General features: G+C 32.1%; 1 protein-coding gene across 7 annotated transcripts in view; it reads left to right on the forward strand.

The window, feature by feature from the left end:
• The window catches only part of LOC118198151 (centrosomal protein of 104 kDa), a 100,845-nt gene extending 81,425 nt beyond the window's left edge, over nt 1–19,420 (forward strand). For 4 of the 7 annotated variants that reach the window (XM_035369757.2, XM_035369756.2, XM_035369758.2 and 1 more), the window contains 5 exons: nt 2,468–2,550; nt 18,491–18,599; nt 18,683–18,821; nt 18,915–19,058; nt 19,133–19,420. In XM_035369757.2, the coding sequence (XP_035225648.2) occupies nt 2,468–2,550; nt 18,491–18,599; nt 18,683–18,821; nt 18,915–19,058; nt 19,133–19,167 (510 nt within the window). In that variant the 3' untranslated portion in view covers nt 19,168–19,420. Of the gene's footprint in view, nt 1–72; nt 211–2,467; nt 2,551–17,753; nt 17,891–18,490; nt 18,600–18,682; nt 18,822–18,914; nt 19,059–19,132 lie in introns of those variants that run through there. The other 3 variants (XR_004759707.2, XM_085822463.1, XM_035369760.2) reach the window with 3 other exon arrangements.
• Nucleotides 19,421–20,211: the final 791 nt, after the last annotated feature.

Raw genomic sequence — 20,211 nt, forward strand, 5'->3', positions numbered from 1 at the left:
TATTGTGGATGACCTCTTAGAACTTTCAAACAATTATTATAAAATTAACCATGTTTTGTCTTATATTTTCAGGTTTATTTTCAATTGCAGGAATAAGGTAAAAACACAGGACCACTGTCAGTGGAGGAGGTAAGAGAAGCCGAAGAAGTGTTGATTAAGCATGAACAACGAGTTCTCCTTGAAGGAAAGAAACTGCCAAGTAATATTTCGAATTTATTTCCGTTTTTTGATGACAAAGGAATAGTATGTGTAGGAGGAAGACTGAAGAATGCTTCAGTGCCATATTCTCAAAGACATCCTCCTATTTTACCTAAGGGTTCAAGATTAAGTAAAATTTATTTTGAAAGTTTACACAGGAAATTATTTTATGTTGGACCACAAGATCTGCTAAATGCAGTGCGCTTGAAATTTTGGCCTTTAGGTGGCCGTAGTCTCGCACGTAAAACAGTACATCAATGTGTAACGTGCTTTAAATGTAAGCCCACTCTTTCTTCACAAATTATGGGTAATTTGCCTAGTGAAAGAGTTAATGTTTCAGCTCCATTTTCTATTACAGGTATTGATTTATGTCGCCCTTATTTAGTGAAATTTAAAAATCAACGTAAAGGTATTCTGAATAAATTGTATATTTGTATTTTTATATGTTTCGCAACAAAAGCCATCCATCTTGAGACATTAACAGATTTGACTTCCGATGCTTTAATTGCAACACTTAAACGTTTTACAAGTAGACGTGGCAAATATTTCAAAATTTATACCGACAATGCTACTAACTTTGTTGGAGCGAATTCAAAATTGAAAAAAATTTATAAGCTCATTAATTTCCCAGACAAAGAATTAGCTAATCATTTTTCGCAAGAAAATATAGATTGGAATTTTATTCCACCCAAATCGCCTCACTTCGGTGGATTTTGGGAAGCTGGGATAAAATCGGTGAAGTACCATCTTAAACGTATGATTGGCAATTTTCATTTCACTTACGAAGAATTTGAAATGATTGTCATTCAGATAGAAGGAATATTAAATTCGCGACCACTTACTCCTCTTTCTAATGATTCAGAAAGTTTCGAAGTTCTGACACCAGGTCATTTCTTGATAGGGCGACCTATAACAGCAATTTCTGAGCCGTTTTTAACGGATTTAAAGGAAAACCGCTTAAGTCGTTGGCAAAAAACTACAAAAACTATACAACTTATTTGGAAAAGATGGAAGTCTGATTACTTGAATACCTTACAATCTAGATCAAAATGGATGGTTGAAAAAAATGATCTGATGATCGGCCAAATGGTTTTGATTAAAGAAGATTTTCTGCCAATTAACAGTTGGCTTTTAGGGCGAATAACATCATTGTACCACGGTTCTGATGGAAAAGTCCGTGTTGTAAAAGTTCGTACCAAAACAGGGGACTTTAAAAGGACAATTAATAAAATAGCTGTATTGCCTATTGAAGTTTAGCAAGTTGTGAATTATGTTACTCAGTTGTTAGTAATTATATTGAAAATTATTTTTCTCAATAATTTTGTATTCATGTTTTGTTTACTTATTTTATATTTTTCTATACATATTTTATACTTGTTTACATGAATAACTGAAACTTTAATACTGGTATTTCATAATTAAATTTATGTTAAGTTCTTGCATGTGAACATAGCAAGGCCGGGCAGGATGTTGGCGCATTTTACGCCAACGAATCTCGCCAAATTATCGCCTCCTACGATTGAGGCAACAGACTTGAAGAAGAAATCTAACCGGTCTGACGTGAGCAATTACTTGTAACCGAAGCTCACAATTAAATTGTATTTTGCTTCATTGTAAATATTTGTATATGATGTTTTTCTAAATAAAAGAATAAAAAACGAAGCAGTGAAGCTGGTCCGTCAATAAAAAATAACCTTTAAGAAAAATAAGTTTATTCAGGGGTCATAGTCAAGATATAATTTATTGTTGGATATTCTTAAGACACTTACTCTCAGTCAGAGTATAGCTTACATTTTCAGACAATGAACAATAGGTAAAGTCAGAGCGAAAAAGGAGGGAAATAACTGCACATTTAAGAAAAATAGTCAAAAGATTCTTTAATCTGGTGGAATAAAAGCTGTTTGCATTGCATGAAACAGATTAATTTGGAAAGATGCAGTCCATAAACATAAGACAACTTCTACTTTTAGAACAGAAAGGGAGATAGATACACAAATTAAAATGAAGAATTATGGGGCTATTGCTAATTTAAATTATAATTATTTAATTTTGATTTATATATTTTTTATCGTTAGGATTTTTCAGACCAGTGTCTGAATTATTGTTATAATGGGAATAGTGATAGTATACCGCAAGCAACCTTTAGTGTTTCTTTCTCGTTCCTTTTTGATTTGCATTATGCAGTTTTAATATTCCATGCAATCTGATCTTTTAATACTGTGTGTAATAAAATTAAGATATATAACATTTGGCCTTTTCTTTTAATTAGAAAAGAAACTCAAAGGAGAAAAACGGTATGGTGCAGATGAATAATTCAAATCAAAAGACTTTAGAAGAATTATCGTTAATGAAGTAAGTTTGTTATATCATTGTTTTTATAAATACATTAAATAAGTAAAGATAAATATTGACATATGTATGTACATTCCAATTTTCATATATTCTTAATTCTGCATTCTTCCATGCAAACTTTTTTACATAAATGTAATTTATCATCACTGGTTAAAAAAAATATTCAGTGTCTTAATCCTTTGAACATATATATGTATATGACCATCAAGCCCCCCCCACATTGAAGGTAAAAACAAGTTGTTTTTATTGAATATTCCCTAGCCTTTGAAGAATCATAGATGCATAAAATCATTAATGAGAGACTTTACTGTAATCTAGTTGGCATGGTAGTCGTGCAACCAGTTGAGTGGTGAGAATTACGCTTCTGTCTTGCACTGTTCAAATTTGAATACAGATATTTTAGAGAGGTTTTTCTGAAGGATCAGATATCTCAGTCCCTGGCATTGTTGTTTAAAGAATATTTTGAGACTGGTAGATTTTACATGCCTCTGAACTTTGTAAATGCAATAAACATGAACATCTATAGTAGTAGAAGAGTGAATAACCTACTGTATTTTCAATATTCCTAATGAAAATGTCTGTTATATTCCTTTCTTTAGAGTCATATTGTTGAATCAATACAAACAAAGATCTGTACAAAGATATAATAGCACTAAATTGAAGTTCTCTTTCTTAACTCATATATAAATTTTAGCCCCTTATCATGGTCATCCTTGTTATTCCCTCTATACTTCACATTTTTTTTTTTTTTTTTTTAGAATCTCTTCAACTAGGCTGCATTGGTCTTATAAAATCATGCTGTCTATCATTCTTATATTTTCCCCTATCCTTTTCTTGTGTTTCCTTCATTTATTTTTTCATAATCTTAAACATCAGAAGTAACTTGATATTTTTGCCTCAGTGTTGGCAGTCCATTCCCCTTTTACAATAGCAAGTAGACATAAATTAGCATTAAACTCAATTTCATCCCCAGTGGTTAGCAGTGAGATTCGCTGAACCAAATTATAAGTTTCTTCTAAAAAGTCAAATGTATTCCATTTTCTTCCCTAAAATTAGCTTGAGAAATTTCTGTGCAACAGTGTATTAACATAAACATAACAATTATTGTATTGTGCTGATAGACTACAACAGAGATAACTCCCACATGTAAAATCAAGAATTCAGTGTATTGTCAACTTCAGTTATTCATGACTGCTAAATTTCCTAATAGAATACCAAAATCCTCTGAAAAATATATATTGTTATATAACTTTTTTTTTTTTTTAAATATAATGAAAGCCTATAATGTTTTTCTTTTAGTAGGAACTTCTAACTTGTTCAATGCAATGCAAATTTGAATTGGCATAATCTGTCAAAGACATTTAAAAATATCTCCTGAAAAGGTTCATTTTGTGGTTTATTATTTAATATACAGCCAGTGTTTTTAGGAAGGAAAAAGGTTGGATATGATTGTTAGTCGGTGGTATTTTTCTTTGCTGTTCCTGTTAGGATGAATTTTGATTAAATGGGATTTTGCTGTAATTCCTGATATGTGGTCAGTAACTATCTAAATATAAAAAGTGATTTTATAATACATAATAATATAAAACATAATAGTTAATTTTAACTTGAGCTATGTGATTGAGTTTTTAATAGAAATCTTTGAAAATCTGGACAAACACTGTATTGTCCAGCAGTTGGCAAACTATTTGTCTGTCTGGAAAAGTCATCCAGGTGGCAATATTGTTAATGCTACTGATGTTAACTTGATTATCAATTATTCGGCAAAAATCCAGTTGACACTGCCTATGATGTGGAGTCAGTGGTAGCCATCTTAATGAACATCGTCAGCATATACCAGCGTCTGCCAGTCATCTCTAAATAGTTTCTCTTGATACCACCAGATGCTTGGAAGATGGTAAATGGCATCGAATCGATACTAGCGACATTGTTGAAGCGGAAGTGGCCGCTTTTATGATTACACAATCCCCACACTCGTTTGTTTTCCTGGAATCCCTGACCCTCTGCGACGGTAGGCTGTCTGTTCCATGATCCATTGTCGGAAACACCAAACAATTACCATATCACTCTGACTGAGGTGGCACCCAGCGTGCCTGTTCGACCAACCTGCTTTTCTGAGACATACTATGTGCTCCTTCTCAAAGTGCAACTGTTCATGCTGCTGCTGGTTACATCTCAGAGGCATCTCTAGTCACAGAGTTGCCAACTCTCCCAATTTAGGCGGGAGACTCCCGATTTTCGACCGATCTCCCGCCAACCCGATTTACAATATATTTCTCCCGACTTTTTCTTATTCTTAAAATTTCTCACGATTTTTATGGAACTTGGCTTAATACTTTGTTATATGAACAAAAGTGATTTTGGATGTCTGAAAGCAATTGAATTTTCTCTAGATTTTATCTAAAACAAAACCTTACGAATCAGATAACTTATGCTTTGTGAGTGAGAGCATTATACGTATCCCAGAAACGTCGTTCTCCAGTTCTCCAATGGGCATCGAACTCCACTGCGTGTCAGCTGGCATATATTAGCCAATGAGGACAAGGACTTTAGTTATTTCGTTCAATTTGTGCTGAGTTGTGTGAGTGCACGTGCCTTCGGGAAATAGTTTTAGAAATTATCATCTTTTGTTATGTCTGCGAGAATGAAATACTCGTGTACGTTTCAAAAATCGTACACAGTTGACTTTCCTTCCATTATTTCCTCAAGGAAATGTAATAAATTTGCGATGTGCACCACCTGTCGTTGCGATTTTTCGAATTCGCAATATGGAAGGGCGGATGTTCTCAAACATGTGCGAACACAAAAACACAAGGATAACATGAGTTGTTTTTTAAAAAAACGAAAAATTAAATTTTTCTTCGGAAACAAAGGACCAAAAAGTTATTAATGCAGAATGTCTGTTCTCTGCCTTTTTACTGGAGCACAACCTGCCACTGAATGCATCGGATCACGCTGCAGCTTTATTTAGAAAAATGTTTCCCGATAGTGAAATTGCTAAGAAATACTCAAGTGCAAGAACCAAAACAGGTGCAATTGTTAAAGAAATGAGTTTGAAAAATAAATCTTCAGTTATTGATTGCACAAAACAGCTCCGTTCTGCCTCTCTATGGATAGAAGCAATAATACCGATTCAAAACTGTATCCAATTGTTGTTTCTTTTTTTAATCCAGATTCTTAAGAAATTGAGTGCAGTTTACTTTCTGTCCCCATTTTAGAAGGACATTTGACAGGCTTTAATATACCACAGCTAATTATTAAACTTTAAAAGAAAATGCAGGCCCTCTGGATAATTGCTTAGCACTTGGTGCCGATAATGCACCAGTATTGGTAGGCTTGAAGACTGGTGTTGCAGGCATCTTAAGAAGGGAAAATTCAGATTTGCAGATTATGAGGTGCACCTGTCACCTCTTAAATTTAGCAGCTGAAAAAGGGGCAGCTTCTTTACCAATAAATGTGGATGAACACATTGTTGATATTTATTATTATCTTGAAAGGAGTTCTAAAAGGAAGAAAAATTGAAACAATTCCAACAGCTGCATAACAGCAGTTTACAATTAGAAAACTTGAATGAAGTTATAAAATCAGCTAGGATTGACACCCAGTGGAGTTTAATTGGAAAACTGAAAGGTGCTGATGGAATTTTAAAATATAGCCAACTGTCTAGAATTGTGTTGGCCATCTTGACAGTTCCCCATAGTAGTGCAGAGTGTGAGAGGATTTTCAATGTTGTTGCGTAAACGAGGACTAAATTTAGATCTAATATTAGTGATGACACATTAGAAAAACTTTTCTTAGCGAAAGCAGGCCTACGTGTCAATTGCAGTGAACAAAATTAGTTCTTTAACAAAGAAACTTCCTAATTTTCTAAACTAAAATTCCCTCCTTTTTTTTTTTTTTTTTTTTTTGCCCCGTAAACGATGCAAGTAAAAAAAATGTTTTTTTTATGTGTAAGGTATTTTTGTGTTGCTTGCATTTAAGAATTAGTTACTATTAAAGTTAATTCATTATTAAAAACCATATTTTTATCATTTAAAAAGTCTTTTTAACATTGTGGAAAATCTCCTGATTTCTTAAAAAAATCTCCTGATTTTTGAGTGTCATAGGTTGGCAAGTATGTAGTCATAATGCCGTCCATCTAAGTCAACAGATTCGTTTGAATGGTCATATGGCAAGAGAAATCATGCTTTTAAACTCTCCCAGCTGCTCGTCTGATATGTGCATAGCACACTTACCCTTGTCTCGCTGGTGTCAAAATTTAAATCATTTGCACATCTTTTACCAGACTACATTCCAGCCGAGTTTCGTGATTGTGGCTCCATTTCTTCTTGGTGCATATATTTTTTTTGTGACAGAGTGTATATTATTATTATTATTATAATATATAATTTAATGATAAAGTATAATAACTATTATTATACAATAATTGTTATATTTTATTCTATAATTTTCATTACAATGAATTCTGATGCAATAATTAATAATTATATAGTTTTTTATCTTTGAACTAAAAGATGTGTATATTAATATACACTAAAAAAATTATTTCTTAATAACTACAGTACAAAGTCCGAGATATGGATGTCCAGTATCCAGTATCCAGAATGATCTAAAATCCAGACCTCAAAGCCACCAGCATTTAATTTGTTGTTGTATGCTTTACGCATGCACATTTGATTTTCCCTTCGTAATAAAACATGCAGAGAGTCCCAATTCGTAATTTCACTTTGGCACTAAATAAAATACGTCGTTATTGAAGAGACAATTATTTTAGCATAAATTTTTGTGATCAATAATTTGACTCTATAGCTGCATATCTGCTTGGCATACGTCTCAAACTGAAACATTTTATATAGAAACATCATTGATTTTACACCAAGTAATATTTTATATCCCTGATGCCAAGCTGGCTAATCATTATATATTGTATATGTTCTTTCTTCACCGCATGTTTATCAACACATGACAACTTGTGTAATGATTCATTCAGCAATGCCCAAACAATTTTTTATATCAATAATTGAATATCAAAGAGTATAATAAACTTCTTTGTTGACATTACACTTGGCGATGATCATAGATTTAATGCCCTAAGAAATGTTGACGAGGAAAAATTTAACAAAAATTTCTTTCCATATGTTAAAGATAGATTTTGTTAATAATATTCATAGGCCAAAAAATTAGATTTAGTGCTATTTGAATTAAGAATATTTGATTTGTTGTTCACATAAACTCAGAACCGGCACCACAGCTTGTATGGTTGCACCGCACAGCAGAATTTGACTCACTAGCACTGCCACCGCACAGCAGAATTTGACTCACTAGCACTGCCACTGCACAGCAGAATTTGACTCACTAGCACTGCCTCTCAATAACACATAAGTATATGTGGGAATTTATTGATTCAGGACTCAACCTGAAGCATGTGCAAGAAATAGACGTAAGTATAATAAATAACTAAAATAATACGATTCAGGCTTAATTGTCTCAGTGTGAGATAGAAGCAAGACAAACTTTAGTGAAACAACTTATCTTACGTCACCAATCTCATGATAGCCGATAGTCTCAGCTTATACTGAAGCTGCTGAACTGCTTGCAGATGAATTTATTGACTAATAGTGAAAAGTTATCTTAACAAATTTACAAGGCTGATGAAACTGGTCTTTTCTGCCAATGTGTATCATGAAATACCTTATCAAATGCTACAGAAAATTCTCCATCTGGTGTCAAAGATTCCAAAGCGAGACTAGTTTTACCATATGCAAATGCTACAGGAATACATAGGTGTAAACTTTTCTTAATCGGAAAAAAATACACAACCACGAGCATTTAAAGGAGTAAAATTTTCCTCGTTTATATGTATATCATGCAAAGAAAACAGAATAGATGACACAAGCATTAACCTTTTCGCTATGGCGAACCTTTGTTTAAGACGTTCATACTGTACAGAAGGGAATCGAAGGCAGTCACTGTACAGGACGGAGGTTTTGCATCGCTAAGCCTAATTTTATATTTAAAAAAAATATTTAAAAAAAAAGTTTCGCTTCTTGTCATTTTTTGTATCATTTTAGATTATTACTTGAGCTCTTATATATGTTCAAATTAGCACTTAATAAGGTCTTTTTTCTTTATTTTACATGAAAATATACCTAAAATATTGCTATCTTATAAAATAATTTTTGGAAGCGCTATTCAAATTTTTCCAAAGTTTTAATTGATAAAATCCATCAATAAAGTTTTAAATTAATGAAACAACACAATAAAGACTGTTTACAGTAAGAAGTAACAAAATTTAAAATGAAGACTGTGGTAAATAGCGAAGCACGGAGAAGTATCACTTTCTAACTCTTTAGAAAATGAATCATCACTCTCATCTGCATTAATAAATGGTTCATTGACCATACGAGGGTATTCTTCCTCTAATAAATAGCGCCTTTCAGCCATAATAGACTGCAGGTGAGGCTTTCCGAAATAAAAAGAGAAGAAACGGAAATATATCTGAAGGGCAATGCAAAACGTAACAGTACTCCACATACTAACCCTAAAAGATCGTACATAGTAAAGGAAAAAATAGAATAAAAAAAGGAATTGGATATAAATCAGATTTGCGAATGTTTTCAGTAGTATGCAGCGATTTAAAGAGCTCAACTCTGTTTACGCTCTCTCCCGGCCCCCACCCTCGCAAGAGCTAATGAGTAAAATACCAAAGTCAAGCAGAATGTATCAAACTCAAGGTCAGGAACTTAAAACTGTGTTCATTTCAAAAGTAATGGACATAGGATGCCATCTAATGGCCTTCAGAAAAACGTTCCAGCTTAAAATGCGTATACGCATCACCCATCCTTTGAATGCAATCTCTAGCGATGCATGGATGAGACTCCCGGCTATAAGAGACGTTTTTAGGGAATGCGTATATGGGACGTCCGTCCTGAAAGGTTTAATGAATGATTGGTTTGAAAATCATTTCGTATCCAAGGCTTAGCAACATTTGAAATCAGTTGGTTTACCTGATGAAGCAAAAATTGTCCTAATTGTAAATTACTGTACAGTTCATACTTCATTTAAAGTTTTAGTGAAAGATAATGTATCCACATTATTCTTTTCTCCAAATTGTATTTTTATCATTTAGCCTAGATATTGGAATAGTTCGCGAGCTGAAATGCAAATACAGTCAAAAGTCGTTAATGCGGACTCGTCGGGACTTTCGTGATTCCAGATTATCAATTTTTCTGGATTATAGATCATCAATTTAAATCTGGTAAGATGGCATGCAGAAATTATAAAATTAAAAAATATGAAACCATAATTTATGAAATAAAGAACAATTATGATCTAAAGGGTATCAAAATTTACAAAAAAAAAAAAAAAAAAAAAAGGCTTAATATTTATTTGTTTACTTTATTAAACATTTCTTTCAAAGTAAGTTGTTTAAGTTGATTCATTTTATGTGATACAGTCAAAAGTCGTTAATTCAGACACCCATAATCCGGAATGATCTATAATCCGGACCTCAAAGCTACAAACTTTCTGCGCATGCGTCGCGTTTACGAGAGCGCATAAGACCCTTACAGCTGCGAATATGTTTGTGCGCACGCGCGTTTAATGTGTAACGGAGTTATACGCTAAGCTAAAGTTATCTAATTCAGTTAATGTTGCAGATTGCATTGTTCCTTAATCTTCGAATTGGATCCGGCTTATTATTTTTTGCAGACTGTTAGAGCAATTTTATAAAAGTAAGCTTGAACTTTCGATTATGTCAAATAGAATTTCCGATATATATTTACTACAAAGCGAAAGTATGTTTTGAAATCCGAAATCTGTTTATCAATTTCACGCTGCTCTGCGGCAGAAGGGGGGGGCAGAAACGTTATTATTAGATTATGATAGATTAGAAAGATTATGTCAAATAGAATTTCTGATATATATTTACTAATATGTAATTTGTATCTACAAAGCGAAAGTATGTTTTGAAATCTGAAATCTGTTTATCAATTTCACGCTGCGGATTGGAAGTTGATCTGTCAGCACTATCCTTATCTTCAGAGCAGATGTTTTTATTTTATTTGGTTTATAATTCCATACTAAGTGTAGTATTTCATCTCGATATACTCCGTCTTTGATATGATTTAAATCAAGTTCCTCGTCATTATAATTCGGTTCCGATGGTGAAGAAAGTTACCCAGAGGTTATTGAAAACGAAAACATTTTGATTGACAAATTAGTCGGTATTCTCAACACAGCAATTATAGGACTTGAACAGCGGAACTTTGTAACTAAACAAGAAATTATGTCTGTTTAATAGAATTAAAGAGAAAGTATTATCACATGAAACGAAGCAACTTACATTGAAAGAAATGTTTAATAAAGTAAACAAATAAATATTAAGCTTTTTCTTTTTATAAATTTTGATACCCTTTAGATCATAATTGTTCTTTATTTCATAAATTACGGTTTCATATTTTTAATTTTGTAATTTCTGCATGCCATCTTACCAGATTTAAACTGATGATCTATAATCCGGAAAAATCAATAATCCAGAATCGCCGAAGTCCCGACGAGTCCGGATTAACGACTTTTGACTGTAATACTTTCTCTTTAATTCTATAAACAGACATAATTTTTTTGGTTAGTTACAAAGTTCCACTGTTCAAGTCCTATAATTGCTGTGTCGAGAATACCGACTAATTTGTCAATCGAAATGTTTTCGTTTTCTATAACCTCTGTGTCACTTTCTTCACTATCGGAAGCGAATTATAACGACAAGGAATTTGATTTAAATCATATCAAAGACGGAGTACATCAAGATGAAATAATAATTTAGTAAGGAATTATAAGCGAAATAAAATAAAAACATCTGCTCTGAAGATAAGGATAGTGCTGACAGATCAACTTCCAATTCACTGCGTGCCGCGGCGTATTATGCGCATGCGCACACGCATATTCACAGCCGTAAAGGTCTTACACATGCGCAGAAAGTTTGTAGCTTTGAGGTCCGGATTATGGGTGTCCGAATTAACTACTTTTGACTGTATAAAGTAGCATTTTTAAAGTCCATGTTAAGTTTCTTAAACAACGGCAAGACTATTCAGGGATTTTAGAAATATTTTAGCATAAAGTCTGCTGTGGGGCTTTGCAAGATTGTAGGAGGGTGTGTCTCCAGATACTTTAAAAAAATGCTTGGCATAATATATGGCAAGCTACTATATTTCATTGTGAGGCTGATGAAGATGATAGCTGCGAAGTTGAAGGTTTTCAGATATCGCAAACCGAAGGTGAAAATTTTTCCAATTAATGTATTTTGTAAAGAAATGTGCTTAATCAGTAATAAATGAAGATGATATAACAGAAGTTTTTAATTACGATGCCTATGCTCCAATCATCAATCAGTTAATGGACAGCGAAATCTATAATATGGTTCTAGATCCAGAAAATACTGCTACCGATAATGAAAGAAGTAACTGAGAAGCTATTGAAAACAAAAAAAATTTGATTGACGTGTTAGTCTGAATTCTCGACACAATTACGGTACTTGAATAATAGAACTTTGTAACAGAACAAGAAATTAAATCTATCTGTAGGGTTAAAGAGAAAGTATTAGCACAAAAAATGAAGCAACTTAAACAACTTGCAATTGAAAGAAATGTTTAATAAAGTAAACAAATAAATATTAAGCTTTTTTATGTAAGTACTGATACACTTTAGATCATAAATGCTTCATTATTTTATAAATCACGATTTCATATTTTTAATTTTATAATTTCTACATGCCATCCTAGTAGATTTAAAATGATAATCTAATATCCGGAAAAATCCCAAATTCGGGACTGTCGAAGTCCAAACGAGTCCAAATCTCGGATTTTGTACTGTAGTTATAGTAATTGTGTGATAATAAGTGGTTATTATAGTTATTTAATTAATTATATTATAATAAATAATTATTACATTTCTTTTGGATTTTGGAGGTAAAATCTCTATGCATTTATTATACATAGTTGATTCTTGATAAATTAATTCTTGCATGAAAGGTCACAATATTGTCAAATGTTGCCATAAGTCAATTATGATCAGGGGAGATTACAGGGTTTTTAACTACAGAAAGAATATTTATACTAAAAAATATAGTTCCATAATTTGTAGAACTCTCATTTTTAAAAGTAAGCAATGAAATATGCAGTGTTTACTTAAAACTTGTATTTTATGAAAAAAATAATTCAACATTTTTGGTTTCCAGCACTGCTAATCAGTGTGAATCTTTGCGTTTATTTCTGATAATATGAAGTAAAGGGGTGAAAGACAAATGGTAACGTAATCACCTGATGGCATGGGGGCTTTCCTCCTTCAATAGTAAACTCTCTCTTTCCGGAGTAAAGCAAACTCTCATGTGACCTCATCCTGTAGCATGTAATTAACATCCCATCTGGATGATTCTAAGTGTTTTAAGGCAAAATGCCAGCCAAGGTTGCATTTGACACAGTTGACCTTTACCTGAAATTACAGGAAAGAGCCACCAAAGGTAGCTGATGCCTGTATAATAACTGAGTATCCTATGGACTTTTACAGTTATATATAACTACTTACCTATTGTATACTAATTATGTGCAAAGTGTTTTAGAAGTACTTTTTATGTTTTTAATCTAGAAAATTTTTTGTATGCTTTCTTTTTATATGTAGATAATAATTTCATGAAGTTTAATAAAATTCCATATTCCTAATAAATTACATTCTTTGACTTGCATAATACGTAGATTAAAAAAAAAAAAAAGAAAGAAAAAGAAAAAGAAAATGTTAATAGCTGATAAACCCAATGTATGAAACTAAATTAGAATATGTTTCACAGCAGCACATTATTCAGATGTTTCTGTTTTTTTTTTTTTTTTTTTTTTTTTTTATTCTGGAAAAGTCACATGGTAAAATTACTACAGATTTGCATTTCAGTAAATGATGATTGGGTTGAGGAACAATATGAAAATGGCAGATTATGATCTAACAGTTTCAAAAAGATTGTATCTTCCAAATAAAAAAAAATTCTGTACTAGTTACAAAACATGTGATATTAGAAACATCTTAATTATTAATTACAACATTGTTAATTACAACAAAGTTAGAAATATTCATAAATATTATAAGTTGAATAAATTATAAATTAACTGTGTAAGGTATTTTCTCCCTTCTTCCAGTATGACTTCATCGTGCAATGGTAGCAAATTCGGCACTTATTCAGGAGGTCCAGGTTCGAGTCTCGGTGAGGGCATTCTTCAGTTCCCTTGCTCCAAAAAATTCTTAATGATTCTACAGTTGTCCCTGAACTATATATATATATATATATATATATATATATAAAGGTGGTGGATGATAAATTGTCACCACAAGGATTTGGCGATTGGATCCCCTAATCCCCAGTCACCCTTGAAAAGGAAGAGTATATAAAGTATTTTCTCCCTTCTTCCTAGCACACTCAATGCATATTCGAGAGACCCAGGTTCGAATTCTGGCAAGGGCATTGCACATTCTTCAGTTTCCTTGCTTTAAAAAATTCTTTGACTCCACAATTGTATTTTATTTATATGAACTAGATATATTATTAAGAAGTACATTCACTACTTGTAAATCGTTCGGTTTATTAATCAGAAACAAAATATGTTGCCAAATGGCTGCACAAGGAAATAAGGCTGTAATAAGGGCCAAGGCTACATCAAAATTTTTACCGTTTTTTTTTTTTATTTGTCAGTTTTCAAAGGATAATCATCTTTGCAAATTTTATTTTGCCAAGATATTATTTTGTATATTAAATGAAAATAATAAATATTTTGGTAGTGAAACAGGAATGACTGGTAGATTAATTTTTATGCATTTTTAGAATAATTGAATGGGTTATGTAGTTAATATTATTTATATTTTGCATTAATGAGGTGAAGGTTATTTCCAGTAGTAGTTAAATCAGTTTGGCCATTTCATGTGACAAATTTGTTAGTAATTTGGCTAAGTTCAGTACTTTTGTGAGCTTTTCCCTTTATGATATTCGTATTAAAATTCATGACATTGATATTTTTATTCATATAAAGTAGCATAAAATTTAGAACTGTGGCTAAGCTTGTAGACAGTCTGTGCCGACAGGACATTTAGCCGACACGGGCACTTAGCCAACAGGACATTTAACCGACACGGACACTTAGCAGACACGGACACTTAGCCGACATGGACGCTTAACCAACAAGGCACTTAGCCAACAAGGACACTTAGCCGACACGAACAGTTAGCCGACGGTCAAATTGAATAAGCGCTGAAAATTCTCATCAAGGAATATGATTTAAATTTCGAAAGGAAAAAAGAATTTATTTAACTAAGTACAGAGGTCATTTAATTACATTTTAATATGATCTTCAAAATTTATCCGTAAAGCTTCTTCATTTAATCAGCGGGGTTCTTTTGAACACTTTCACATCATTAATAATTTTTCTTGTTTACTTAATGATATTAATTTTCCAATCTCACTCCTCCAAATGCTTTCAAATTTCTAATACCTTTACGTTTTATTACTATTTTACTCATCACATCATGTTACATTCTTTCCCTTACAAATTCGTTTGGCTCCTCCCACTAATGAAATTTCCTTTCCGTGTCATGAAAAATCTGATAAAGCAACAAAAAATATTGTTATTCTTGAGTTATACTTTTTTATAGAAACATATATTGGTGAGGGTTAATTTAGCAAATATACTTTATTTTGTTATTAAAAACAATTAAAAAAAGGGAATTTTTAAGACAAGCAAAGGTATAAATTATTTGTGACCTCTATAATTTGCAGTTCATGGCACCATTCTTGAAAGAGAAATTCTGAAACCTTTAATTGACCTAACCTCTTGCTTAAAATACTTACTTAGGTTAATGTTTACAGCACTAAATTGGTGCATAATGTTTAATTTAAAAGTAAAATATTCTTTAAGGTTTTTGTTTTGTTCATAACTGAAGCTGCAGAAGGAGAGGGCCACAAAGAAAGTCTGCGGCCACCTAACAGAAGTAGGTTTGGTTTATATAATTACGGCAAAGCCAAAGAGCTATCTGGCCAAAGGGAGGGATGCCATCGTGAAGGACTTTCTAATGAAAACTGGCTCGTATACATGTTACACATGGGGAGAACCTCGAAAACACCCATGCAGCCTGTCTTTTCGCGCGAAATTCGGATTGAACTGCCAGGGTTCATTAATTAAGCTCAGCCTCTGCTGAGCCTAGCAGAAATAGGTGACCCTTTTACTTAATATATAACGCATCTCTTCCAATGAAAGTTGCCTTTTTAGGCTAGAACTTTATAAATGCATTCAGAAAAATGGGCACCAAAAATTTTCCCATTACCATGTAGCTAAACCGAAAACGAGAAAGAGAACTAAGGAAAGCGGATGAAAAAATAAAATTAATGAAAAATGAAATGAAAATTTATACATTTTTACAGATATTGTGAAAAGTTATATTTTGTAAGAACAACATTAATATGAGATATTGTATTTAAAATTAAACATCGCGACTTTCAAAATATTGTACATAATATTATGTATTTACAAGACTGATCTAGTTAAATCCAGCATCGATAGATGGCACAACATTATGGTGACTTTTCAGGATGTGACTCTTTGCTCCACCTACTTGGTTTGTGGCCCTCTCCTTCTGCAGCTTCAGTTATGAATAAAACAAAACCTTAAAAAATATTTTACTTCTAAATTAAACATTATGCACCAATTTAGTGCTGTAAACATTAACCTAAGTAAGTATTTTAAGCGAGAGGAGTGGTCAATAAAATGTTGCAGAATTTCTATCTCAAGAATGGTGGCATGAACTGCAAATTATACAGGTCACAAAAAATTTATACCCTTGCTTGTCTTAAAAATTCACTTTTTTTTAAACAAAATAAAATATATTTGCTAAACTAACCCTTACCACCATATGTTTCTATAAAAAAAGTATAATTCAAGAATAACAATAATTTGTATTGCATTATTCAGATTTTTCATGACAGGGAAAGGAAATTTCATTAGTGGGAGAAGCGAAATGCTTAATGTAAGGGAAAAAATGTAACATGACGTGATGGGTAAAATAGTAATGAAACGTAAAGGTATTAGAAATTTGAAAGCATTTGGGAAAGCGAAATTGGAAAATTAATATCATTAAGTAAGGAAGAAAAATTATTAATGATATGAAGGTGTACAAAAGATCCCAGTTGATTAAGTGAAGAAGCTTTACGGATCATTTTTTAAGATCATATTAAAATGTAAATAAGTGACCGCCGTACTTAGCTAAAAAAAATTTCTTTTTTCCTTTTGAAATTTAATTCATATTCCCTGACGAGAAATTTCAGCGCTTTTTCCATTTGGCCAATATGCACCAAACAGCACGATACATATCAAACAATGCTAAATTACACAAGAATTTAAAGCATATATGAGACGTTTAAGAATCAAAAAGTGAATTTTACTTATAGGTGGAAAAAAATGACTTAAATATTGAACTTATGGAGAAGTCGAGAAATTTTGTAATTGATAGTAAGTTTAAATAATTATTGGATATGTGTCAGCTAAACGTCACTGTCCTTAGTGTCCTGTTGATTAAATGTCTTGACAGTTAAGTGTCCCATAACTAAATGCTCTGAAGGTAACTCTTTGTGTTGGCTAAATGTCCTGTCGGCTAACTGTCTGTGTCAATTTAATGACCTGATGGCTAAGTGCCCTTGACGGCTAAATGTCCTGTTGGCTAACTGTTTGTGTCGGCTAAGTGTCCTTGTCGGCTGAATGACCTGTCGTCTAAGTGTCCGTGTCAGCTAAATAGTAATGAAATGTAAAGGTCGGCTAAATGTCCTGTTGGCTAAGTGTCCGTGTCGGCTAAATGTCCCGGTAAAGTGTCCCGTTGGCTAAGTGTCATGGAGCCTTGTGAAAGTGATGGATTGTTATCATTGGATTTTTATTTAGTTTGAAAAAATTAATTGTCAGTTCGAGTTTCTTATTCATTGCTCTTACTGCTGTAAAATTAAATCTCACTTCTTTTAGAGCTGATCAGTTCATGATAATGAAATCAGAAACTATGTCAGTGAAGAATCAGTGTGTTTAGCTGTATTTGTTTATCAAACAAGGTTTTTTAAGTCTTGAAACCATTATGACCAAAATGCAGTGAGTTTACTTTTAATAACTTTAACATATCTTTTTCTGCATATTTTTTAGGAATCTATAAAAACATATATTACTTTTGATGTGAGTTACCCAATAGGTAAATGGTGGCAACACCTATCTAGATGGATTCAGAAATACATTTCTGGCCTGACATGCTTCAGAAGATTATAAACTTGTACACCACTAGGTAAAGACTGTTTTTTTTTTTTTTTTTTTTTTTTTTTTTCAGTTTGGCTCAGATGTGAATCATTATATGGAAAGGAGTATTTCCCAGCTTTCATATGGGGGGGCACAGTTCTTACATGAAGATATTCAGACTATTTATTAAAATCAATTTTGTAGGTTAAATTTGTGAAAAAATATATAAAAAATATATAAAAATTCTTTTAAACTTCAAGGATGACGTTGATGTAATCCGTTGTTTGCTTACTGGCATCATTAGTATTTGCGAGAAAAATGAAATGCTATTTCAAAAGACTTAAAATTGCTGATATATTGTGTGAGGGGTAAATCAGTGTCCATTGCTGCTCTGCTAGAATATGAGGCCCAGTCTTGGGCCATTGCAGGGGATGACAGCTCAAACAATCAAGCCAAAAGTGTACTCTAAGCCCAGGCACAGAGATGTTATCATTTTTCTTTTATGGTGAATAAAGTCATTGTGAACATAATTATGACTAAAATTAATTAATTTTTACATCTGGGAAATTAAATAAAATTATTTATGTAAAATAATACATCCCTTTTTTTATTGTTATTTATCTGCATTAATCATGTATTTGTTTGAATAGGACTTGTATATTTTGTGAAGAAAGAAGTGATAGATTTACAGCTTCTGGATTGGATGAGCATTATGATAAAGAATGTCCAATGCTTATTCGCTGTTCAAATTGCAAGCAAGTAGGAAAATGCCTTGAATATTTTTAAGCATTCTTGGAGTTTCTGATTAGGTATTCTTAGATTGATATATTTCTTTTATTTAGATTCTTGAAATTGCTACATTAACTGAACACCTTTTGGAAGAATGTGGTTCTAAAAATCAATATAAACAATGCCCTATTTGTCTAGAAGCTGTTCCATCATTAAATTTTGAGAATCATGTGAAGATAAGAACATGTACAAGTAAGTGTGTTGTGCTACTTACTTGTGCTGAAATTGTATGCATCAGTAAAGAAAGTCAATATTTTAAATTCTCTTTTATGCAAATAATTTCAGTGGCAAAACCAGAAAATGAAGCAAATCATTGCCCTCTTTGTCATAAAAATATAGCACCAGGTGAAGGAGGATGGAGATCTCATTTTCTAACAACACCAGGATGTGCTTTTAATTCTCGCATTAAAAAAAATAATTCCCGAAAAAGTAAGAATCATTATTTTGCATTTTCATTACATAGTTAATAAATAAATATTTATAATAAATTTATTGTATTGCAGGTATACGGAGGAAGAAAAGTGAAAAAACAAGTTGATGATTTATGACAACTTATTCAAAAAATTAGATGAAGTAGGTTTTATTGAAAGAAACTTCTATCTAGTTTGTCTTTATTTTTTTTAAAGTTGTGAAAGAATTATCAGATTATTAACTGTTGATGTAAAATAAGAATTAAAAATGTATCATTGTGGAAAAAAGTATTGAAAATTTTATGTATTTTTTGGGAATTTGTAAATTATGTGTATAGCAAAAATAACGAATTATTAAAGATTTCTGTTTTCAAAACATCAGCTGTTTCCCTTTATGATGTCCAAATATTTGCTTTTTTTATTTTTTGACCTTTAATGCATAGCGCAAAATTATTTCCAACCTAAAACTCTATTTAAACTATATACTACAGTATTGTTGTTATAATATTGATGTAATTTTTGCAACCTAAAAGCTAGCCACAATTGGCTTTTAATGCTACAGTAGTTAAGATACATGTTGCTCATCTAATTTTTTCACTGTTTTCTTTAATTTTACAGCTTGCAAATCGAAAGGAAAAAATTATAAATTATTTAGTGCATACCAGTTCCAAGAGATCCCAGAAAATCAGTGTCCTTGAACAAAATTTCTTTTTAGGCTCTGTAATTTATATGCATAGATTTATGTTATAGATAAAGACATACATTTTAAAAGGAACTGAGGAAGGGGAAAATTGTAGAGTGTATCTTCAGTGCCTATGATATTCCTTTCTACCATGAACTGCTGGAAGAGAAACAATTGAGTGATAGAGGGTAAGCCATAAATTTTTTCGCTTTTGGAAACCAAAAATGAAAGTGGTTAAATAATCTTATCAAACTTTTATTTAACAGGAACATATCTATGTTTGTTAAAAGCATTCTTAACTCAAAGGTTTTTGATGTTCAGGTATTGACAATTCTGCCTATGTTGTGATTTATCTCACTTGTCTGACAGTAACATCAGAACAAGCCTACAAAATTCAGCATGGCAAAGAGTGCAAGATTGCACCTGTTGTTGGTAAGATGCTCAGTATGACTATGCTCAGTTCCATCCCCAATTTTTAAGGAAAACATCC

This window comes from Stegodyphus dumicola, chromosome 1 (assembly GCF_044657685.1).
Source record: "Stegodyphus dumicola isolate Sdum_Otavi_A_Nest chromosome 1, ASM4465768v1".
In the NCBI taxonomy this organism is placed as follows: Eukaryota; Metazoa; Arthropoda; class Arachnida; order Araneae; family Eresidae; genus Stegodyphus; species Stegodyphus dumicola.